The following is a 25,919-nucleotide window of genomic DNA, read 5'->3' on the forward strand; positions in this document are numbered from 1 at the left end:
TTACTGAACTAAAGAGACTAAGTAAGAACTGTGCTTTTGGGAACTTGACAGAATCTCTGATTGGAGATGGGATTAGTTGTGGCATTGCAGATAGGGTATTGCAAGTAAGGCTACTATGTGAGGGACACTTGTCTCTAGAACAGACTATCCAAATGTGCAAGGTAGCATACACCAGGCTGCACAGCTGAATGCATCAAAATGATGATCTCTCAGATAAACTAGTTAGAACCAGCCAAAGGGTCTGCATTGGTTGCTTAATGCTCCATGATTAACGTTTAGAGTTTAATTCTTCTCATTCATGCATGCCTATTTTACTAAACTCAGTCGCTACTATTTGCATTCACCCATCCATCATCTCATAAATTACAAGGAAGCCAAATGAATCTTTCCATGAATTTGGTTTCTCAGGTCTAATGTTTGCTAAATGTTGAACCACAATTCCTTGGCTTCTACCAAGAGCACCTGTTAACCAGGCCCAGAATTACTTAGCTTCTAAGAGCAGACGAACCACATGCATTCAGTCCAGCATAGCTGTAGGGCAAATCAGCAGTGGCAAATACCTGCACGTGCAATGCATGAGGTTTGCAGCACCACATATGGATCTGCAGCTCTGCAACCCACACGTATACTCGTCTGGACATACCCAAAGGTGTCATTTAATACAACCTTTTTACAATCAAGGCACCCCTCTAAAACTTTTCAAAATGTTAGTGGCATTCCTTAAAACCCCCCGAAAACAGAGATGCATGGGGCAATTTCACCACAGGGCACACCACCCTGGCATGGTCTCATGGGAACCCAGTGGAGAACCACTAATTTAATGATTAGCGACCTGCCCACTAAAAAACTAGACTGAAAATACTACATTTTTCAAATATAAAAATAGCTGTTAGATGGTAACAGCTTCCTATCAAGGCTAACTTGTACATTGAAACATGTAAGTGAAAACTTATTTATTCCATCACTAATTCTCAGTACATATATTGGATTATTTTGATTTGTTAGGCTATATCAAAATAAAAGAATAATTAAAATGGAGGTAAGAAAAGACAACACTACTGAATATGTCATATCTATTGAGCTATTATGTTCTTATATGTAGTGAATTTCTCCAAAAAAACTGGTTAACCTCCAGTAGCTTATTATAGTTGGGTCTTTTAACTCTAGCTCAAAGTACATATCTCTTTTAAAGTCTTCAAATGGTAATTATTTCCACTTGCAAGGTACTAGCTTTACTAAATCCTCCAGATATGTTAATATTTATCCTAAACATCAAGAAATACAAAATCTGCATTTGCCCTGATAAGGTCTGCTTGAATGAATAATCATAATGAAATGCAGCTGATTGTGTTGCTGCAGGTGGTCCCTACAAAGAACCTTCACTGCTGACTGCATAAAAATTCCTGTTCAGAGGACTGCTGCAACAATGCATGCCTGAGTTTTGTCCATTGGAAGGTTTTCTTTGCAACCAAGAAAGCTAGAAACTTTTCACTAAAACACATTAAGTAGGTCAGATCTTTCCAGCAAACCACAGAAATAGCAGGGAACTATCTTAATCCTGGCTTTTTACCTCATCTTGGTAAATGTGGTTTTCCTCCACTTTTAATGTTTGTACCTTGACTTTAACTTGTAGCTTGACTTCAACTGCAGCACTTCATGTGTCAGTCTAAAGCAATTACTGTAGATCTTGTCCATGTTTTTTCAGAAGACATCAAAATTGTTTGCATCATAGGTGGTGTTCTAGTTTACAATGTAGAAAATCAAAGTTGTTTTCATCTTTCCATAAATTATTTAAAATTGAAATAAACAAGAACAACAACAACAAAAAGTCAACCCCTCTCCCCCAAATAATTACTACGACCTGAATCAAACATTCACCGTAACTTAAATATCCCTAGCTCTTTTTTTTTTTTTTTTTATAAGGGTATGCATCTTCCAACATGGTAATGCATAAACATCTCCCTTCTACGTGGCTGACAAATCAACACAAAGCCTTTGCCCTAGTGATTAAAATGTTCGTTGTTACTAGGCATGTTGTATAATAGTAAAACTTCATATCAGCAACATGCAGCCCAGTGAAGGCTTGAATTTCAAATGTGTTCCAAAAAGAAACTCAGAAAACTTTGCTTAGAAAAGAAAACAGTATCACATTAATATAGCCAACCACTTATCCTTCTTTCACTTTTTTAAAGTTCATCTAGTATTGAAACCTGCTTAATAATTTAAACTAGACTTCTCTATTCCCTAATTAATAATAGATAACTCCTGCTGTGGAAAAAAACAGAAACACATTCATCTCTGAGAAACTGCTCTAGTGACAGCATGATAAGAACTGAAGAAAAACTGGTGCAGAGAAGTTTAAGTTTTCAACAAAATGAATCTGATATTGTATGCAACCCAAAGCAAAAAGAAACACACTATATTTTGGCTCCTTTGTTCCTGAAACTTTGTCTTCTAATGTTATATTCTGCTTCCCAGAATCAATCCAGCCATACATGCAGTTTGCCATTATACAACAGCAGCAGCATACATTACCTTTCGGTATCTCAAACTGGCAGGCATAGGAAAAAGTCTTTTTAACACAGATTTTGGACATCAGTGACAGACAGCTGAGAAACTGAAGAGGCAGAACCAAAGGAGCCAAGTGGGCACATGTGTCAACAGTGCCTGGTTCACTGATTCATTACAGATGGATGACTGGTGAAGGTCTGGAGAGAGTAACTTCCCTTCCTTAGGCCTAAAATTAAAGTCCCCACCCAAAGAACACTCACTGTTTTTTATGTACCCTGGCAAATGGTGGTAGGGGAGGCCTGCTCCTTTTCTCTGACCAAGGGAAGACAGAGGTGGTCTTAGATGAGTTGCCTTGTAAACCAGCTCTGATGGTTTTTGTTTTAGAGAAGCAATTGGCTTCCTCTAGCCTTTTGTAGGAAGACTCAGTAATCCTTAACTGAGTATCCTGTTGTTCTTGCTAGTTTGAAGTTTTATAAAGCTGACATGGGCCTTTCCGACAAGTTATACTTCAGAATGCCTTGATGAAAATTTAATATCACTACTGTGCAAAGCTGCACCCTAGTTTTCCAATAGCTTGGACCTCTCCCAACTACCAGGTCTGTGCACTGAAGGGATGATCTAGACATGGATTTCCCCTGCTACAATAAAGAAGTGTCTGCCTTTGAGACTCCCCTACCTGAAGCCGTCAAGAAGTTATCAATAGTTTAGCTCCAGTGAAAATATAGAAGGACTAGGTAAGTGGCCATAGCTAGCTCAAACCTACTGGGCCTCCACAAAAAATGTGTCTGCTCTACAGGGCTGCATGCATTGCAGGGGCTCTGCTAGGATGGAGATGGTATACATAGCCTTTTCTATAGGGAATCTCTGTCTTCAAACCCCACACATGTATGTGTGAAAAACTCCTTGAAGGGATCCTTGGGGAATTTTTTCCCCGTTAGAGCTTCTTTCTATGTACACTATTCAGGAGGGGAATAAGCTGCACATTTGAGATTAGATGTTCGTTGTTCTTGAAATGTGAAACCTAACTCTGTAACTCCACGGTCTCCTCAGCCAAGTGTCTTAAGTGTTCAGTGTCACAGCCCCAGTCTACATAGGTTTAACTGATGCCATATCTAAAAAGGCAGTACTTTATAGGGTTCTATTTTGCAACCAGATATGGCTGTGAGTTGCAGGGAAATTTCAAGGACTTCTGGTTAACAGAAACAAGAAAGTTACTTAAATTGCTAACCATGTAAATACTTATATCAGAATAAATTCCTAGTGTTGTCTTCTGTGTCTGCCAAATGTGGAAATGGGTGGAAACCAAAAGATGCACTGTTGTAACCACGACTTTGCATGAGAAGTTACATGTCCAGAAACACAGATCAATTTGTGTGTTTGTAAATCTGCATCGCTGTGATTAAAAATTCAGGGTTCCAAATTCTGGGCTCTCTTATCCCTTGCAAAAGCCCACTGAAAGGACTGAGATTGTACAAGGTGTGTGTTAGTACAATTTGCCTCATTGGGCCTGTCTATACTTGCAATTAATTTGATGCAATAAGCTCTAGCACATAATTGCACTGGAGTTTATTGCTCCTGGGCATGCTGTTTGAACGTGCACTCAGAACACTGAGCTGAATCTGAGCAGCTCCAGTTGGCAGAGGGCCTGGGGAGGGGGCAGGGGGTCAGCCTGCTGGACCAGGGCTGCCCCAATCTGGCTCAATGTGCTGCAGCAGAGCTGGCTGGGGCATGAGGATGCTCCAGTGCAGGGCTGCCCGGCATGCAGCCCCCACACTGTCAGCTCTGCAGTAAACGTCTTGTGTAGATGCACCCATTCTGTTTTAAATGGATGCCTTGGTATTTTATTTATTAGCTGATTTTTACTGTCTACAACACTTGATCACAGCAGCTCATCATATGGACATGCTCATGACTGCTGGATGACTGGCAGCGTTATGTGCATGTATGGGGGGGCAAGGGGAATGGAAGGAATTGGCTAGCAGATTTAACCCTTAGAAACCTAGAAATAAACATAATTATTCATAAGTAGGGTTTCCCATAAGTACCTCATCTATATTCTTCCTTGTTGCTGTTTCTAAGGCATAATGCACAACCCTTCTCCCAGAGGCTGGATTTTTAAACATAACTGAGCACCCCAGTGTGATCCAGTCTCTTATCCCAGCTACTGATCCATCCCCTATGAAGCATCCAGCTTTGATCCATATGCTGAATACTACAGGGTGACATTTACTTTCCTCAGACAAAACAGGCAAAGGAAAAACCTGCCACATTAAATATTGTCAACAGCAAATCATTCTTCTGTCTCTATGGCTTCATCACTTTCTCTGAGGAAAACTACGTGCTAGGTGATGTGAGATTGTTATTCTAATTCTTGGCCAAAGCTATAAGGCTTTGTTCATTATTTCATTAATGGCACAAATAGTTATAAATATTCAAAAAAAGGATTTTATCTTGAAACCGAAAAGCTGATTTCAGCTTTCTTATGGAAGTATGGGGGAGGGAATCATTTTCAGAACTAATCTGAAAGAATATGATGTACAATACTAGTAATAAGCATGGATTTTCGTCAGAGTAGTAAGTATTTGGTAGTTCTGAAAAACAAAGAAGCATGCAAAACAACCTCAGTAAAAAAACACCTCCTTTGATCTAATTTGCTTTTTTTTCAGTTACAGATGGAGTCATATCTCTGGCATGCATCATCGTTACAGGTGAAGTAATATGTCTGGCATGCATCAGTTACATTGGAAAGCCCTTCCCCTGACTTTTCCAAAACCTTATTTGTGGGGGCTGGGGGAATACATGTTTTGATAAATGGGCTTGTCTTCTGCTATATTTTTATTACAAAAATCGATCCCTTGTGTTCACTTAATCAAGGCAATCCTATTTTGTTCAGCATGCTGCTAACCAGTTCAATGCGAAAATGGATTTGCTCAGACTTCTGTGGTGTACCAAACACCTTACTGAAAAAGTGCAAACAGAGGTAGAAGCAATTACCCTCACTGAAAAAAGAAAACAAACAGAAAAAACTCCACAATACACTCTGTTCTCCTCAGCTGACAGGCACATTTCTCAGTCTCCTATTATCCTTTTGTATCACAGGTTAGGATCACGCTTTCTGCTCCCCATAATTCAGGTTCCCTGCATACCTGACAAAAATCTATCTGCAATTTCAGCCAATGACCATCATCATCAATTATCCACATCATAGGCAGCACTAAAAGATAGAATCAGCGGACTCCACTGTGCTAGGTACTGTACAAATATAAAATAAAAGATGATGCCTGTCAAGGAGAACTCATAGTTTAATGTATTTTAATAAAAGTCGCAAATGTGGATTTAAGGAAACAGCTGCTTTTATCACTGGACAAATGCCCCAAATTATGAATCATAGTCTGCAAATCTGCTATTCTGCATCAGGCTTAGAATTTTCACAAAATGTGAATTCAATGGGAATGCTGCCCTGTTGGCAGCTATCAGAAAAAGTGCACCCCATCATAGGATCCCTATAGTCTGATGCAAGGAGATCACTGGCATTTAGGAGTGTGAACAGGCAATAAACAGGAGCAGTACAGTAAAAGCCACATTAAGCGGCACTTCATTAACCGGCATGCTCTATTAATTACCATGCCGGTTGACGCTGGTCGACACGGCAAAAGGAAAACCAGAAGTGGGACTTTTGGCTTTGTCAAATCCCACAGCCGGGGGTAAAACAGCCTGCGCGGAGCCCCCCATCCCTTTCCCCTGGCACACTGACACCAGCAGAGAGGCTGGAAGGGCAGCATGGTTAATTTGAGATGTGGACGTGCCAGATGTGATGCGAGGGGCATCTTTGCCTAACCAGGCAAATGCCTCTCAGATAACTGGCATATTCGGTTATCCGGCACCCCCATTTCCCATGGCTGCCTGATAATGGAGCTTTTGCAGTATTTTAAGCAAATGTTGTCCCAAAAAAGAAACCACACCTAACCTGTTGCCCAAAAGTTGCAGCAGGATAATGCATGGAATAGTGTGATGCATATTTGTATTATAAGAGAGAAATAATATATATTTTTTTTATTATTTGAAACACCATGTTATAAAAGTAAGAATTGTTTTGCAATACAAAATAAAATGGGTCACTTTGTCCCTTCATATCTTAATGCCATATGACTACCAATGTCCAACGATATACTCTATAAAGAGTTTGATTCTCAGAGGTGCTGAGTATCTCACTACTTCAAAGTCTGGTCTATGTATAAAAGAAAAAGATATGCAGATATAAGTGTAAAAAATACAGCCCTTTCAAATGCCTTTACATGGAGTCCATCCACAAGAACTAGGAAAAATTTCTAGAAGATGGATGGTAAAACCGGATTACATGTCAAGTCCTGCTTCAATCTTACCTCATGTCGTTCCACACTACAGAAGGGACCACAAGCATACCAGGATTTGTCCATATAGGGGCACAATAGGAATCAATTATTTGTATGAAACTTCTGTGTTGAATAGCATTGGCTTCACATGATGTGATATGAATTGCATTCACAATTCACCTACAAGTTAAACATTTTTAGATTTCTCATGATTTTTCAAGAAAGAAAAAATACATGGAAGTTCCTTGTCTTGAGTAGCTCCAGCATTCCAAACTCCATGTTCCAAGAGATCCTTCCTTTTGTGAAATGCTACCTACATGCATTGCAAGGTCTGAATGCAGCTACAAAAGCAAAAGAACTACAGAGCATGTGTCTTCCCTATACCACAATGTAATGGGTTTTTCATCATTTCAGGTCCCTTTGTTGTATTACAGCAAAGTGTTCAGGATTTTTCCTACAGGTGCCTGCAGGATCATTAATGTTTATTTTAAGAATGATTAATCTGAAGTTGACAGAAAAACAGAATAAAAACAGCAAAATAACAGCAAAAGAATCTCTGTGACCAAGAAAGTTTTCCACGGAAATCAGAGAACTGACAGTAATATTTCTGAGCCAAAGTTGTCCCTGGGTTATTTCAACTGAAGTCAACTGATTTATCTCAGGGTTCACTTTGGGTCCACTGAATGTAATCTATTGGTCCATTTCACTTCAGACATAAATTTTAATGCCATTAAAAGTTGCTTCCAAAACAAAAATAAGATGAAACACAAAAAGGTATATAAACTCAACTTCTGCAACTGCCAGGGCAAAGATTACAGGCTAAGTGGTTTTGGACCAAATTTACTGTAACTTGGTAATTTTCCCCCAGTGTAAAAAACTTCAAGAACTACCACAGATTGTAAATCTAAACAATGGCCTTTAATATCCAGGCCCCAGAAGTGATAAAATTTTACAATTACATGACAATGCATGTGAGATTATAGTAAATTCTAGAGATTGCAATCTAACTCAGTAAATGGGGAAGAAGTTTTCTTGGGAGTTCACTGCAGGAGGAAACCAGGGAGCAGGAGGCTCTGTGTGCGTGCACAGGTGTATGTGTGTTTGATGCTTTTTTGGTAAGTTTTTGTTGTTGTTTTTCTCTTTTCTTCTTTTTCTTCTTCTTTTTTTTTTTTGTTGCTTTGTTTACATCCTAGATGTCCTCCAGGGAGCAAAGTAGGCATAAATGGAGACTCGATTAGCAATTACGACTTGAGTGGAATGTTCCATGCACGTGTTCTCCCAGAGGGTCAAGACCATTTCACCTTCATCAAGTATAAGCTGGTATCTATCCTGGAGGAAAACAGCGAAAGGTTGGAAGCACAGATATTTGTACTATGTGTTATCAAGGTAAATAAAGATTTCTTGGACAGAAGTTAAGAGTGGCTGGCACTAGAGAGACCAAAGAGCAATGAGAAGTGGCACTATGTGACTACTAGGAGGTCCCCAAAATTCAAGACGAACAAACTAAAGTCAGCAGCCTCTTTCAAGCACTCTTCAGTGGAACATCTGAGGAAACATCAGTAGGCAAGACCTGAAGGACTTGGCAATCTAGAGAGCAGAAAATGCAAGGCCCCAGGGATGGGGGCTCTAAGATCACTGAACCAAGAGGGAAGAGGGGAGTGGTGGCTGGCAACTCTCTTCTGTGGGAGACAGAAGCACCAATTTGTCATCTGGATTTTGTGTCCCAGGAAGTGTGGTGTTTGCCTACAGCTTGCATTCAGGATATTTCAGAAAGATTGCCAGAGCTCAGCCATCCATCAAGACTGCTACCCTTTCCTGCTCGTCTATGTAGGTACCAACAATACTGCTAGGAATGACTGAGCAGACCAAAGGAGACTGCAACATTCTTGGCAGGAGGATTAAGGAGCTCGGAGCACAAGTAGCGTTCTCATTAATCCTCCATGTGGAAGTCAAAGGCCCAGGGAGGGACCATTGTGTCATGCAAATAAACACATAGTTGAAATGGTGGTGTTGACATGAAGGCTTCTGTAGCAGGGCACACCTACTTTTGGAGCAGTGAGGAAGGAGCCCAGCTGTGGGTTACCATGGCAACCAGAGAGAGCCAGTGACCCACACCTGCTAGCGGTCAGCTGACCAGAAGGGGCAGGGCCTAGCTCCCGTTTAAACCCCAAGGCTGAGGCCAGGCAGGCAGTTCCCTGCTGGCAGCCAAGGGGAAAGGAGCTCTGCCTGAGCGAGCAAAGGGGAGAGGCCTGACTACATGAGCAGCCTGATAATGGTGAGAGATGGAACACCCTTGGTGTTGCTGGAATGATGTTTTAGCAAAGTGAGAGAATTTATGTTATAGCCCAGGGGCTTGTGTTTTGTTTGCTGTTTAAAACCAGAGGTTTGGATGAGGCTATTAGGGGTTGGAGGAGGCCTCATATGGAACCCACGGCAGCGTGGAGATCCCAGCCCCAGAGAGGGGGGCAGCGAGAAGCCCCAGGGAGAATGGGTGGGGGAGGCGAATGGTATGGTAATGAGGCCCCACACTGGGGAAGGCTAGATCCTCAGAGTCAAACCCTGTTTGGTGGGTTCTGGACAAGGAGGCCTAGCTAGAGAAATCAGGGGTCAGACCTGGGTGGGCAAAAGACCCCAACATACAAAACATAATAGGCAGTTTCCTGCTCATAAGAACAACAACAATAATTTCCATCAAGACGTGGCAGGAAAGTAGTAATCTGCCTGCCGAACCCCTGCTGCCACTGCTGGGCTGCTGCTCTTCGCTGGGCTAAGCCCAGCCCAGAGAGCAACAGTGGCAGTTGTGGCTAGGCAGGCTGGTTAACCCAATCCAGGCCAGTTGGGGGGGAGGGGGCAGGTAAGGTGTTTATACTAAGGTGCAGCCTAAAGTGGCTATGCTTTATTGTAACATAAACTGGGTAACAGTGATCAGAGATAATCTAAATAGATGAAGGGAATAGCGCAGGTATAGTGTATCTGGACTAGGCAGGGATTTTGACAAAGTCACTTATGACCTTTTTATAAACAAGTTAGAGAAATGTGCACTAGAAAAAATTGTTATGAAGTAATTTTTACTCTACGGTAGTCAATTGGTTTGACAGCCACAAGCAAAGGGTAATTATAAATGGATCCATGCCAGAATGGCAGGAAGTTTCAAGAGGAATCCCACAGGTCTGTCCTGGGCCCAATGCTTTTTAACATGTTTATTAACAATTTGGATGCTAGCATAGAAAGCTTCTTCAGCAAATTTGCAGATGACTCTTACTGGGAAGGACTGTGAACATGTTGGAGGACAGGAGTGCAATTAGGAAAGAACTTGATGGGCTCTAACAGAATGAAGTTCAGTGCTAATGAATGAAAGGTGCTATACCTCAGGAAGAATAATAAAAAATACAAATGCTTAACTGTGGGGGACACCTGACTGGATGGCAGCTCTACAGGGAAGGATATAGGATTCATGGTAGAACACATGCTCAATATGAGTCTGCAATATGACGTAGTTACACAAAAGATGAATGCAGTTTTGGAACGTATCAATAGAAGCATTAGGGGCAGGACACAGAAGGTACTAATGCTTCTTTACTTGTCACTGGTTAGGTCTCATCTGGCATAGTGTGTACAATTTGGGGTCCACATTTCAAAAGGAACATGGAGAAGTTGGAGTGGGTCCTGATGCAGGTGACAAAAATGATTTGTCTTCCAAGCCCTTTATAAGACAAGAGGTTGAAGGAAATAGGCACATCCAGCTTGCAGCAAAAGTGCATGAAAGCAGTTGTCAGGTATCTGAAAGCCTTCCATAAAGAAAAAAGAAAATACCTTTTCTATTTTCCTGCAGAGAGCGGGACATAAACCAATGGCCTGAAGTGTAGCAAAGTAGATTTAGATTGGATACCAGGAAAAACTTCTTCATTGTTAGAACAATGAGGCAGCAGTGTAGACTGTCTAGGGAAGTTATGGACTCTCTATTATTGGCATTTCCCATGCTCCTGGACTTTGCTGATTGCCACATGGAGTTAAAAAAAAATGTTCTCCCCTCTTGCTGCTACATATGTCCAGATTGCTTTGAGGTTTTTTTTCCTTCCTCAGACGCATGCTGGGACTTAAACCTGGAGGTTCCTGGGTATAGCATGTTGCTCCTCTGCCCAGGGTTACACCAGTCACCATGCTTGGGGTCAGGAAGGAATTTTACCCCATGATCAGATGGGCACAGAGTGTTAGGGTTTTTGCCTTCCTCTGTAGTAGGTGACATGGTCCTATTCCTTGGATGTTTTGAGCATATTTTAACAAGCTTCTCAGCAACAAGCTTCTCGAACGGTCACAAACTGCTGCAAGACCGTTTCAGGCTGGACATAAGGAAGAATTTCTTTACTGTCCAAGCCCCCAAGGTCTGGAACAGTCTGCCAGCGGAGGTGGTTCAAGCACCTACATTGAACACCTTCAAGAGTAAATCGGATGCTTATCTTGCTGGGATCCTATGACCCCAGCTGACTTCCTGCCCTTTGGGCAGGGAGCTGGACTCGATGATCTCCCGAGGTCCCTTCCAGCCCTGATGTCTATGAAATCTATGAAACAGGACATTGGCTCCTGCTGTCCCTCTGCTTTATCTGTGACAGTTTAGGTTATGTCCTGTGGTTGTGTCAAGGTTGACTGTAGTTTTGTTAATACTATATTTACCCAAATCCAAGATGACTCTGAATTTAAGATAACCTCCCCCAGTAATTAGATTGTAGACGTGGAAAATGTATACATTTGTTATAATTTTCCATGTCTACAATCACATTATTGGAAGATTAACTTTAAATTTGTGTCATTTCCCACACCGCTGCAGTATGGCAAACAGTTATGGGGGGCAGGCAGAAGGGAAGTCAAGTGGCTTGATCCCAGCCCCTTGCTCCCTGCTGCCTGTCTCCTCCACCAGTGTCCTCCCACTTCTACTTCCCCTCTTTCCAAAACTGTCTTCATGCCCTGGCACATGCTCCCTGCCCCCCAGCCTGTACTTGAATCCAGGATGATTTTTTTCCCTATGCAACATGAGGAAAAAAAGCCCCTCATCTTGGATTTGAGTAAATACAGTAGTTAAGACAATGGATTTGTATAGGATGGTTTGGATAGGGTGATCCTGCCTTGGGCAGGGACCTGGACTAGATTACCTCTGAAAGTACCTTCCTGTCCTACTTCTACGTGAATCTATGATTTCAGATATGTCTCTGAGGCACCTAACTTCTGTAAGACCCATGAGAAAAACATTGTGTAGAAAACCAAAAACAAAACCAGAAAAAAACCCCATAGCAAAAAAATGAAATCTGTAAACACTAACAGCATTGCAAGGTTACATGTCATCTAGAAGAAATGCAAAACTACCAGAAGCATGCAGGACTCTATAAGTCTGGGGTAAGCTGGTTGGCAGCCACTCTGCTTATATCAGTGATAGGCCTATGAGTTAGGAAATAAACCCCATTGGTAAAACACAACAGCCTGTAAAATATAAGAGTGAAACAGGCAAAGTGTTATACACTTAACAAGTAACAGAATAAGTCATGTAGTATAATGTATATTGCAATAAGAGAGAGAAAGAAAGAAAGAAAGAGAGAGAGGCAGTGTATTCCAAGAAAGGGTTATATTACCTATCCCTTCTTTCTTTAATTGTATGGAGGAAGCCAATAGCTTTATATACTTACATCTCCATCTAGTGGCCTCTGATCATCACAGTCCCTGGTTGGGCTGATGTCCTGTCTCATCACCCATATGGGTTCTTTTGGTTCATCAGGAGTATAAGGAGAACGAATGGTCCTTGTCTTCACTTCCTCAATAGCTTCTTTAATGTCTTTGATGGCCAATGATATTGCATCCCTTTTTTCCTTGCTATATCTCTGTACTGACTCTCCTGAGCTGACTGCAGGCCTAGGGCCAGTTGGGAGCTGGCCATTACTCTCATGCCCCCCACCACTGGGTGTCTGGGCACATTCCAAGTTCTGCTCTGATTCTGGCATGTCTTCAGCAGCCTTGTCCAGGCTCTGAGAGCTCATGCTCTGTTTGACCTCGGCTACAATTTGATCAATATCTTCTTCTTGTTCATAACTGTCCATCCGTGGATAGGGAGCAAATTCTGCCTCCTTCTCAGGGCTGTCAGACTCTCCATCAGACCGTTCATCATAGTGGTGAAGGCGTGCACCAAGAGCTTCCTTGCGATAGTTGTCTGCTTCCTCCCTTTCCTGCTCGTAAAGCCGGAGACCCTCCCTGACATCCAGGTCAGGTGCATCTCCTATCTCCTCATACACATGCTCCTGCAGTCCATAGTCAGCATAAGGCTCGGCATACTGCTCATCCTCCCCTCGGTGGAAGAGCCGGTGAGTGTAGACGTACCCTGAATAGGCTGCATTCATGGCTTCCTCATGTTCAATGGAGTGAAAGTGTAAGCGGTTTGGAAGAGTTCGGTTATGAATGGACTCGGCATGCTCAGCCTCAGCATTTTCTGTGTACTCCTCAGACTCTGGTCTATACTGTACTGCGTAAGCAGTCTCATCCTCATTCTCCTGAACTCTGTCAATGTCATAGCTGTCCTCTGCTGTGGTTATGACATCCCCTTCGGCAGTATCTGTGTGATTGTGGAAGCCACTCTCAGTGCTGGCTGATCGAGCTAGCATTCCTTCCTCCTCCTGCCCAGACTGTCCTCCTTGGCTGCTACAGGGATGCCTTGGGTAATGAGTTGCATACTGCTGTTCCTCCTCTACCTCAGAATGCTCTAAGTCAGCCTCCACTGACTCATTCACCTCTACATTTGCTGGCTCTTCATTCACCTCCCCCTCAGGTGGTCCCACCAAATGGTTCATGGCAAGGTCTGGAATATAGGCCACTTATTCTATTGACATCTTGTCTAATGAGACTGGAAAGAAGCAAAAAAAGAAAAAGATAAAGAGTTATTATAAAACACCATTAGGAAGCCATGTGATGTCAATAAATAATGTGGAAGCAAAGGGCATCTCTGTTTTTGTACAGACAGGCTCACAGCTTATCAGTACTAGATGCAGGAGGCAGCAATTGCAGAGCATGGATTGTTCTGTAGATGGTCTAACAACTATGCTGTACATCTGAACATGAGGTCTTGGTCCCCACAGTAATTGCATGGATCACATTTTTATGGACAGATTCCAAGGTAAAGAATTCAGTCTTAGCTGAAGTAGTGTAAAATTAACTCATTCCAGTTACTGGATTGGAGTTATGCCAACAAGAGTTTGGAGTAACCAAGATCAGAGTTTAGCCCTTCATGCACAGAAAAAAGAAGACATTTTCTATTGTTACATACAGCATCTAACTAAACACTCATTTTTTTTTTTTCTTCTCATTCTGGAAGACAAGCGCATGCTTTTGATACTTTAAAAAAATGGGTGGGGGGGGGTGTATACGCACACATTCCCAACTTAGTACACTGACAGAAAGCAAGGTTGGCAGTTCTCACAATACTGTCTCTCAGTTCTAGTTCACTCTGTTACGATCTTGTTTGTTTTCTGGTAAAACTCTTCATGATCTCCTGACATCCTGCAGTTTTATTGTCAACTTATACTTCTACTGAAAATGGCTGCCATCCTGCATCTCTTGAGGACAGGATACAGGTTATGGTTATATGGAGAAGTCATGTGGCAGGAAGCACAGAGAAATATGAGACACAGGGGCCAGAGGAAAGATGAAATGAGAAGGGTGGGAAGGACAAGAAAGGAGATTGAGAAACAGCATGTCAGTGAGAAGGCAGTGGAACATGAAGCGAGGAGAAAATAACTTTCTTTTTTTATGTCCTTGTGACAAGGTATTTAGCAGAATTTGCAGATTCGTTGGAATCTGACAGGCTGCACCATAAATATTTCTGCTTTGGCTTCAAATTTGCAACTTCTGGGTGGTCAACTGTGCACCTTAGTGCCTGTACCACCCCAGCCCTTGGGAAAATAACTGAAGACAAAGGAAAGAGAAGAAAGGGAAGGAAAGAGAAGGGGACAGAAAGTTGAAAGACGTTTAAGGAAGAAACTGAAGGACAGATGATGCTAAGAGTATGTCTTCATGTTGTCCCCAAGACCACTGCTCACACAAACCCCAGAAATGAGGCAAGGTAGCAGCCTTCAAATGGCTCTGAACACACCAATGAGCACTGCCGAGACAGAGCATGAGAACAGCCCTTGGTGCATAGCTCAGGACTGATCTAAACCAGATATACCTTGTGTCAGGGATTTGGCACATGCTTTCTGGCAGCAGACTTGGGTATGGCAGTGCAGGGGAGGCAGATGAATGAGCAGGAGCAGAGGTAGAATATGGATTGAGAGGCAGCACAGAAATATGAGATGGGTTGGAAAACGTGAGGTTTAAGAATGATCAGGGAGGAAAATGAGAGATGATAATGGATGCTTGCCCTTGTTCGAGCCCATGGGATAAGAGAGTGGAGTCCCTACTGTAGCTGGGAGTTGTGTGTTTGAGTGGGGGGAATTCACAAACAGCTTCAAAAATCAGACAACAGACCAAAAAAAACCACACTAGAAGATACATTTTTTGTCCAACCAGTTCATTTTGGTAATACCAGAGATGGTAATATTTGGCCAGATGTAGGCCCTGAAGTCTGGTGGCAAGATGGTCAATGCAGCTGTAGGGCTGGCTTAGTCAGTGACAAAAGGGAGCCTTGGTCACATGCCACCCTAGACCACCCCCCTCACCTCTGGCCTAAGAGGTGGCAGCTCCTGCAACTGTATGTATGAAAGTCAGAGCTGCTAATGTGGGCCAGGGATTCAAAAGCCTGCAGACAGTTTCAGAAAGAGGAGAGGCATAAAGGCAAGACCTTTGTCTACCATCCTGACTTTCTGGTTCTGTGCCCAGTGTATTCCCCAGCCCTGAGTCGCACCAAATGAGGGATGAACTGATGTCAAGACCACAAAGACTCTGTTACGTGGCAGGACTCAAATCTTCTAGCATCCTTTCTAAAACAAGAAGCAGACTTTAATATATTCATAACCATGACCCCTGCCAAATCAAGCCCCAAGCCACACTTTAATTTTGTGACAAATAATGATAAACAACTATTCAGAGTGCAGAAATAGAAAAAAAAAACCCTATAAGAATGGAGCGTTGTCTCCTGAGGGTGAATCACTAACTCCCTCAGTACAAATGGCCTTAGCTAGCTCAGGAAGTGTAATTTTCACCTGCCTGTCTCAGCTACGCTGAACCTTGCCCAGTGCTTTAAAAATGCAGTGTTATAAATGTAAACTCTCAGATATTTCAACAGTCAAGCCACGTACTCCAGAATAAAATACAATTTTAGCCTGTGGTTTATTACTAACTATAAGGGGGAAAGCTGCCTGTCAGAAGATTTATAATTTGAAGCTACTATAAATTTATGTGTCAGATACCAATAAAACATATTTAACACTCCTATAATGTTGAACTTGAGCAAAATTTAGTGAACTGGTGCAGAGAGGTTTGAATTACACCTTGCTGCACTAAATGAGTCCTTTAAGCCACAGGGGAATTTTATTGTGTAAAAAAAGCAACTGTGATTTCTGCTGCCTTCTGTGAGAGTTTCTGCCTGAAAGGGAAGGGTAGCTTTAATTTGTACTTCTGCTCCATATGAGATCTGCTGGGTGCAGCCTCCGATTCAGTACATACTCTTAGTTGTCTTAGGCTAGGGACAGACATTACACATAAACCAGTTTAAGTGATCAGAAACTGGTTTAAGCCTGTAACAGAACAGACGTTCACTGCACATAAACCAGTTTGAAATGGAAATCATAAACTGGTTTGAGATAAACCTGGTTGAATGTAGTATCAGATGTAACTGATTTGGCTCAAACTTGTTTATGCAAAGTCCGTCCCAGACATTTTCCTGGTTGAACTTAAACTAGAGTCCCCCAGCACCTCAGATGCTTTGCAGCCCTGGGCAGAACTCTCTGCCCCAGAGCAGGGCTACTTTGTTCCCTATCTGGAGCTCCAGCAGAGACTGCGGGTACAGCAGTGTCTGCCTGGCTTCCCCTTGCTCCACATCCCCCTCACCACTCCCTGCTCAAGTAGGGACTCCCCCCACCCCTCTCCCACAGTATGGACTATAGCCAGCGTCTGGTATGCTAGGTAATGCTGAGAGGTATCTGTGTAAGGCAGACACGACAGGGTCCACTTTTTGGAGCTAATCAACAGGTCAGCTGGTAATGTTCCATTGTTCCTTCCTTGGAAAATGTTGTTTAAGAACTTGAACTGAGAGGCTTCTGTTGTTTTGATGGGGTGCTAAACACTGTGCTAGCAACTCCCTGCTGGCTCCCTCACCCACCCGGAGCAGCCAGGGAGGGAACCCCTCCCTAATCAGTGTCCAGCCACACCCATTCTCAGCTCAGAACTATGGAAGGGAAGGGAGGGCTGCTCTAGCACGTGCTGGTTTCTAGCTTGAGCCACTTCAGTCATATACTTACATTTCTTCAGTCCAGAGGGAATGACTATGCGATTCGAAACAAGTTCAGCCTAGTCAGGTTAGAGTAACCTGCAAAGATTGAATCAATTCAAGCTCAGGCTTTTTGAATGCCTGCTCTAGCCCTAGTCTTGCACACCCTTTGGCCGGTTCCCATGGCCAGTACTCCCCATTGCTTGTCCTTAAATCATCACTAGCAAAGATCCTGGCACAACCCTGACCAAGTTTTGATGAAATGACTAGTAATTTTGGTATCTCATATTTTGAGTGCTCTATACTAGACCAACCCTAAAAACTGATTTGTTTTCTCAAAAATGCTAAGTAGCCTTCTACTCCATGTTAGGTGTCTCAAAAGATATCCCACCAACAGTGGTTTGCACAACTAGTCCTCCTTAAACATAAATACCCAGATTTTCAAGTAAACTTTCCAGTCCAGACCATGGACACTGACTTTTATTTTTGCTGGGGGAGAGCCTAAGATGATGGACATGTGGAAAGTTTTACACATTTCAGGTGACAGCCCTCTTCCTGAGGGGGGCTAGGAGCCTTGAGTGCCCATATACTTGGTGCCTCTACTTGAGACTCAAAGTTAGTGTATGGCATCAGTGACCATAGATTGTTGTTTTTAGCTTTCAAGATGTTATTCACACCTTAAAGTATAACCTTAGATCATAATTGCAGTATAATATGCAAATAAGGCATAAAAATATTGTTTGAGCCTCTTAAAGAAAAAAATAAAAATGGGGTAAGCCTCACTTAGGACACCTTGTTACGAAAAGGTTAGAAAATGCAAATCCGTGTTAGCCAGAAGAAGGTGGGTAAGAATCCTCTAATGGTAAAGGAATGATTTTTCCATGAACCTAACAAAGATTCTGTGTAGAAAACTGGTACCTTGATGTGCATTTTTCCAGAAAACCTGAAACGGAGCAATAACAACGCGTATCTTTCAGGATATTTGCTTAGGATTTTCAAAACTGCTATCTCAAGTGATGGTCTCTCTCTGCTCCGCTGAAAGTCTCTATGCTCCATATGGGGATAGAATTAAACCAGCATAGAGTGCTTTAAAAAAGCCCAACTTTAATGGAAGGATCTCAAAAGTAGCCCAATTTTACAGATGTCAACAAGGAGTGCCAACAGACTAGTAAGTGACTTGCTTGACTTCACATAAAACCTGTGGAACAGCTAGAAACAGGAACTGTTGTCTGCATTCCCCTCTCTGCCTCATGTGCTGAGCTATGCTGTCTTCACTGAAATCAGTGGGGGTTCAGAACAAACTCACAGTTCAGTGTAAGAATACTACCTCCTTCTTGATGACACACACATATACCCCTTTACAGCTTCACTAAGACCGAACCTTAGACAATATCCAAAGCTTGCTTCCTACTTGGAAGTCAGGCAGTCCCAGACCAATTTCAACATACTGATATTCTGGAGATGGGTACAGTTGTGAGACATAACAATTTAAAAAATGATACAAACTATTCCTTTAAATTTTGTTATAGGCCATTTTGAGGACTCAATTTTTTTCTTGTATGAAATGGAGATTTTTGAAGCAAAGAATGTGAAACCGTAAAAGCTGATCTTTAGGGAAAAAATAATTTCTAATACTGAGTCTTGGTTTTCATTCAAGCACAATGATTTTTGACTGAAAAAGGCTTTTGATAAGAGTCCTATTTCCCTAAAAAAACTTACCAAATTGCTTCAAATTTTCACATTAAAAAGTAAAAGCAAAAACCAGAAATGAAGTTTTTCTCTTTTTTGAAAAACATTGTGAATATTATACAAGTTCCTATTAACAAAACAGAAGCTCTAGGATTATACTTTCAAAAGCATCCAAACTCTTAAATCAAGTAAGTCTTATTTGCTTTCAAAGAGATATGAGCTGCCAGGCTTATTTAGGTACTTTAGGTTCTTAATTCAATATCATACTTCAGATAACAGAGGAGAGCCAAACTATTTAAATGCTGGATGGCTAGAGGGTATATAGTGAAGAACCAGATTTCTGGTAATAGCAGTGAGTTTCTCCCATGCAGATACAAGGCTTTTTGGTTTTCACCAGTTACCAACAAAAAAGAAACCATACATCCAAGAACCAATCATCAGTGAAATGTCAGTGTTATAAGATGCAATAGAACAGGAGCAGGAGAGACCACGTGGTTCTGAAAATAAAGACATACTACACATCTGAAAGATGCAGCACTCTCACATTAATTACCCAAGGCAGCAGCTGTGCTCTAATAATCAGGCACATATGGGAAAGTGCTTTCTAAGCACTTCTAACCCTGCACTCAAACCTTGATGGATGACTCCATCTCCAAAACAGAGAAATCAGAGGTTGACTATTTGTGCAACCAGTCCTTTACTGAAGGTTAAGGGAACTTCTTTACTAAAACAGAATACCTACATGTATTCTTCAAGCCTTTGGACATTTTACAGAAAGATCACGATAACCTAAAATTGAGTTTAACTCAAATTTTATACTAAACACAGGCTCTTTTTGGATACAAGTACCATGAAAAAGTATTCATACCTCTCAATTCCTTTAACATCAGTTACCAAACTAAATGGAGCAATAAGTGAGATGAGGAAAGAAAGAACCCTGGAGGATCAGATGTAAGTATTTTTCAAATCCTGCAGTTTTAATCCTTTTCTCAATTATGCATATAAAAACAGGCAAAACTGAAATATTTCCGTTAATCCAAATGTGGCTCTCTGCTAATTCAGCATTATCTTTGTAACAGTATCACATCTAAATAGCCCTTTGTTTGCTCTTCTGGAGCTTACACTGAATCTGCCCATATCTCCCTCTCATGGGACTAGTTATTGATTATATGGAATAAAACATTTACACATACATATGTGCACTGCTCCCAAATGAAAGCTGACAAACAATGTGGCTTTGGTTTTGAAATGAAGTTTTGAACTGTAATAATAATAATTCCAGTAGAGCTGCTCACATACATGTCAATATTTTATTAAATAATTTCATTCGCAGCATAGAGAAATTAAAAGTTTAATATACCCACTTCTTCTCGTGGGTGTTAAATAAAAAGACTAATATACTAGCTGAGTATGTAAGTTAATGGGACTTTGGTTCTCCTAAAATTATTTCTTTTTAGTGCACATTTATCCACAACCTGAAGCAATGCTATTATAGACGACATTCAGGGCTGGATTAACAAGGGAAACAGATCTTTGGAGCAAGATGCATTGGCATAGATGATAAAGGAATTCTGCAGAACACCTGCTTGTGTTCTGCTAGAATCTAGCAATATTATCAGTCCTTCATTTTCACAAGCAAAAAAGTATTAACCATCACAAAAAATGGATGTTTTGAAAATTATCCAGCAACTATCTGTTAAAGCCATTCAATTTTGTATTATGTTATGTCCCCTAAATGCAATGGAAGTTTAATTTGTATAAAATTGTTTTTATATATATGCACCCATTTAAAATAACCACCATTCCTTCTCGAAGTGAAAAGAGGGGTTTTAATCCATTGAGAACTCCAGGTAGTTTTCTTTTAGCAGACCTATTCCTTCAATAGGCTCTTTTAAATTCTTTTTTTTCATTAAAAAAAAATGGGTCCCGTTTTATTCACCACTAAAACGAAGGTGATGAATAAAACTGGCTTAGAATTTTATAGGATCTGCAGTGACTCCTTTGATAGAATTTCTAATGAATATTTCTCCTACTATTGGGCAACGATCCCTTTTTCTCAAATGACAACCTATTTGGGAAGCCGGATTGTTGTCTTCTTCTGTGTCTTCTTCTTATACGGTGATGAAGGGGATCTCTTCCCAAAAAAATATTGAATAAATTAGTCAAAATGCTGGTATCCTAGAAATGCAACTACCATGAAAATAAGTTTATTTAAAAGACATCACTTGAGAACACTGAGTAAAATGTTGCAAAGGCAAAATTAAAAGTCACTATGCATGAAAGGTGGGACCTACTGGGAACCTTTTATTGAATGTTCTAAAACCGGTACATGGACTTTTCAACATTGTGAAAAGCATAAAAAGGCACAGCATAAGTTTAGTCTTAGGAATCCTGACCCCCAAATCCCCAGGCTTCTCTGAATTCTGGGGGTTCGGTTTCCTTTTTGGATGATTAGAAGCAGCAAGACTTAAATGTGCCCTCCCCAAAGCAAGCAGAAAGACTTTTCAGAGTCACCAGTCTCTTCAAAACCTAATTTTATTTGAAAGCAGAAAGCGTTTCCACAGACACTGCCTCAAAATAAAAGGAGAAAGAGAGAGAGCGAGCATGCAATCTGGGGAACAACAGGAAATGAAGGAAGAGGAAGACAAGAGAATACTTTTATTGAAAACAAGGTAGGGATAGATATACCAAGGAGAAGTAGAATAGAGCCACAAAAGGAAAAAAGATCTAAAAACCTAACCAAACAAATAAAGCACAGAAACAAAAAAACTTACAAGAAAGATTTGGAAAACTGTATTAAAATATATATATTCAATAGAAGGGCAAGAGATTATCTTTAAATGAAAAAAACAAAAATGCAGAATTGTTTTTTATATTAAAAACTATTGAGGATTTGGTAGCATATCTACTTCTCCTCTGCCTCCTCCTCTAGGCAAGCAAGTATGTTCTTAAAGTAGTGTTCTACACGCACAGAATACGGGAGATTTTCAATTACCAATATCTTGGAAATCAAAACTTGTTTTCAGCAGAATATTTAAAAGGCATATCTTTTCAATTAATGCTATTTTCTTACCAAACTTCCATCTCTACTTGTTTGCTTGTGACTGCAAAGCTGTTCATAAGGAAACTGCATTTTTCTCCACACTCATTTCCCTGAAAAATAGTTTTACAGCTTTTGCTCAATTTTCAAAGAAAGGTGATCTTCAAGCAGAAACCTAGCACTGCCAATTTCAGTGTCAGTGGTGAAATTTTGTCAAGTTATATGCAAACTAAAACTGGAAGGAACAAAATATGCAATCTTAGCAATAGTGCTTGCTCCTACTCACGTTGGTCTATGTACCATGTACTATGTATAATGTAAATTATTATTTCTTCCTTTATTCTAGAAAAATCACAAATGAATAAGATTTGTAGATGGTGCATTTTCATTCCAGTCATGCCAGACTTTTTTTTTTCCTAATACAATCACTAATCATAAGAAACTATGAGCTTTTTCAAACAAGCTTTCCTCTCCTCCTATTGGACTCTACTCTTAATCCTACTCACTGGTGTCAATTTCTTTACGGTTTCTACTGAAACCACTGAGAATTTTCACCAGCTGAGAACTCCATGCAATTCCATGTTTGTGAAATCAAACCCAACTCCATGGCAACAACTGAAAGCATTGCTAACTGGACCATGACTAGACAAGAATCAAACTGTATGGGTAAAATCCTGGCATGTTTGAAATTAATACAAAATCCTGGCTCCTCTGGGCTAGAGACAGACATTCAAAAAGCCTGAGGCTGAATTGATTCAATCTTTATAGGATACTTTAACCTGGCTAGGCTGAACCTGTTTGTAACTGCACAGACTTCCCATACATGCAGGCACATGCCTGCAGTGGCTCAGGCTAGACACTGGGGCGGGGGGTAGAACAGCCCTTCCCTCCTTCCACAGTACTGAGCTGAGGGGATCGTGGTCAGACCTGGGCAGGAGGCTCTGATTAGCCCAGCAGGGAATTGATAACAGTGTTTATCACCCCCTAACTCAGTGTTTATCATATCACTCCATTAAGAAAACAACAGACGGACATTACCAGCTACCTGCTGATTCTGCCTGTTGATTCAGCAGTGACTGTAGCCAGCAAGTGGTCTGCTAGCTAATACACAGACACCTCTCCGCAAGGCAGAGAGGAAAGAGGAATTCCTGCTTAGCAGAAATTAGTGAGAGGAGGAGGGGAGCATCCCAGTCTGTGCTGGAGCTGCAGCCAGGGAATGAAAGGGAGGGGCCAGCCCTGTTATGGAGTAGAGAGCCCTGCTCAGCCCACAGAGCATGCCAGGATGCTGATGGTGTCTGATTTATCTTAAGCCAGCAAGGGGTCTGGGACACACACTGCATAAACCAATTCAAGGCAAATCAGTTAAGTCTGATACTACATTCAACCAGGTTCATCTCAAGCCAGTTTCAGCCATCCTCAAACTGGTTTATATGCACTGAACATCTGTTCTGTTACAGGTTTAAACCTGTTTCTGATCACTTAAACCAGTTTATGTGTAATGTCTGGCCCTAGCCCTGAAGTCAGAGCTTTCAATGGTTTCAACAAAGCAAGGATTTCCCACTGCCCAAAATACAAAAATTGGGACCGGAGAACTCAGAAGAGATCTGGATTCATAACCATTTAAGCAGCAACTCAACTTTAAGGGATCCTTGCAGGCCTAACAGGTAAAGTGTGACATGGAAAGGAAAGCACAGTATTTAGTTTGCACAGGAAGATGAGCAGAAATCTGGGTTGGGTATTTGGAATAATGACTGATATTCCTACACTGAGAATATACTACATATTATATTAATGACTATGTAGATCAAATATATAAACTGTATTGACTTAGCTGTGAATTGACTCAAAAACAAACAGAACTTAAGATGCTATTTCCCGTGCTTCTAAATCTATTTTGGGTATAACCAACCTACCAAGTTCTGTGACAGGAGAGGTTACTTACAATATCATTCAGTAGAAGTGTCCCTAAAATGTGTCACAGCAAAAATACTGAATTATAGAAAATTTAAATTGAATTCCAGCTTCCAATGTAAAAAATACTAGTAGATAACTTCTAAAAGTCTCATTTTGCCTGTTGTTATTCTTCTTCAGATGAAGACAGCACAAGTCACACAACCTTTCTGTATGGTATAGAAATGTCAGGATTACATGGATGATGGATAACCCATTTTCTCTACTACATCAAAGTGGTTCCAAACAGAATGTTTCACTATCTGCTTTTAAATGTTATGCACTGATTGGTTCTTCAGCCTTTATTTGGACCAGTTTGACAGTCCAGTCAACAATTCAAAATTATGCTCAATACAGCACTTACCACAGCATATAAACTACATGTGCATATAAACATAAGCATATAAGGGAAGCAAGGATTTTTGTGGGTAATATATTTTATTGGACCAACCTCATGGTTGGGATAGACTTAGACTAGCTTTGGAATGCAATGCATTCTTCTTCAAATGATATCATCTACAAAAATCCTTACCTCTTCCATATTTCCTAGAACATCACAGCTACAACATTACTACAGCACCATTAAACTGTATATAGTCTGTTTAGTAATCATAAGTTTGTTGGGAAATATCTCTGCGCCTTTGTTCAGTGCACAGAATATAACATCAGCCACAAGAAAGAAGAGTTACCTTATTAAATTTGAAACAGCTGTGATTTTAGCAGCTTATTAAAGAATACATTATTCAATACTTTCTCAATTCATGTTTAACCCTTTTTAATAAGACTTTACAGTGGATAAAACATAGTGGGTTGGCAGCCCTGAATTCAGAAGTTTAATATTTCCAGTTTCAGATGTTTAGTTTTTTGGTTTTACATCTTAGTTGTTAAGCTTGATGAACTCCACTGCTGCCCATACTTATTGAATGTTTGATACACATGAAATATTCAATCAATCATAAACAAAAATCTAACAGGTTAAGGGTCAAAAAATAAAATAAAATCCTCCAGCTCCCAGTGAAGGAAAGGCATTGAGAACATACATCTCATACGATCAAGTCCCCAAATTCTTTTGTTATTAACCAAATTAGAATGCGCAAGCTTATAGGTCTACTAATAGATTTTATAGATTTCTAAGGTTGGAAGGGACCTACTAGATCAGATTGTCTAATCTCCTTCTGAACACCTCTAAGGGAGGGGAAAGCACCACCTCCCTTGGAAGCCCATTCCATAATTTGGCAACCCTCACCATAAAAAATTTAATCCTGATGTCCAATCTAAATCTACTCTCCTTCAGTTTATGGCCATTGTTTCTAGTAACACCAAGAGGCGCCCTGGTAATGCGCACACATGGACTCTTTCCTTCCCACTGAAAAAAACCTCTCCCTTCCTGCTCAAAACTAAACCTAAGTTTTAGCAAGAGACTTATAATGCAGTATCAAACTTATAAATGATATATAACAGACCCTCACAACGTTATAGGTGATAAAAGAAAGTGATACTGGTTTCTTTCTTCAGGGCCAGCCATCTTTTCCATCACTTTTAGCAAAATAAGGAAGAGAGTAAAAAGGCTCAAGTGGGAGTTGAAGCCAGGCACCTGTCATGAGAGGAAGATTACCACCAGAAGAAGATTACCATCATCTAGGACCACAGAAAAAGGAAATAAAATAAACAAACTGTGGAGACAATATTTTTGACCAGGCATTCTCAAAATAATTTCTTAAGTATAGAGCGATACAGCAATACACTACACACTCTGATTAATGACATGTGTTCTGCATTAACAAACCTTCAAGGCTGTTCACAGCTATCAAGGGATCAGTAAATCCCAAGTAGAACAAGACATTTTTTGTGCAAATGAAAGAATTTGCTTGACAACAGAATGATGGAAATGAAGCAACACAAATAATATTACTATATGGGGTCCAGGATTTTGAGAGCCTAGAAGCAGGGATTTTAGTTTTGCTGATTCCCAGTTTCT

General features: G+C 40.8%; 1 protein-coding gene across 2 annotated transcripts in view; it reads right to left on the bottom strand.

Moving 5' to 3' along the window:
- APBA1 (amyloid beta precursor protein binding family A member 1) overlaps window positions 1-22,094 on the bottom strand; it is a 61,550-nt gene extending 39,456 nt beyond the window's left edge. For both annotated transcript variants that reach the window (XM_019555167.1, XM_019555166.1), the window contains exons 1-2: window positions 22,025-22,094; window positions 12,539-13,743 (exon numbers count right to left, since the gene is read on the bottom strand). In XM_019555167.1, coding sequence (XP_019410712.1) covers window positions 12,539-13,690 — 1,152 coding nt within the window. In that variant the 5' untranslated portion in view covers window positions 13,691-13,743; window positions 22,025-22,094. The remainder of the gene's footprint in view (window positions 1-12,538; window positions 13,744-22,024) is intronic.
- Between the last annotated feature and the right edge of the window lie 3,825 nt (window positions 22,095-25,919).

This window comes from Crocodylus porosus, unplaced genomic scaffold (genome assembly GCF_001723895.1).
Source record: "Crocodylus porosus isolate Cpor-Errol unplaced genomic scaffold, CroPor_comp1, whole genome shotgun sequence".
NCBI lineage: Eukaryota > Metazoa > Chordata > Crocodylia > Crocodylidae > Crocodylus > Crocodylus porosus.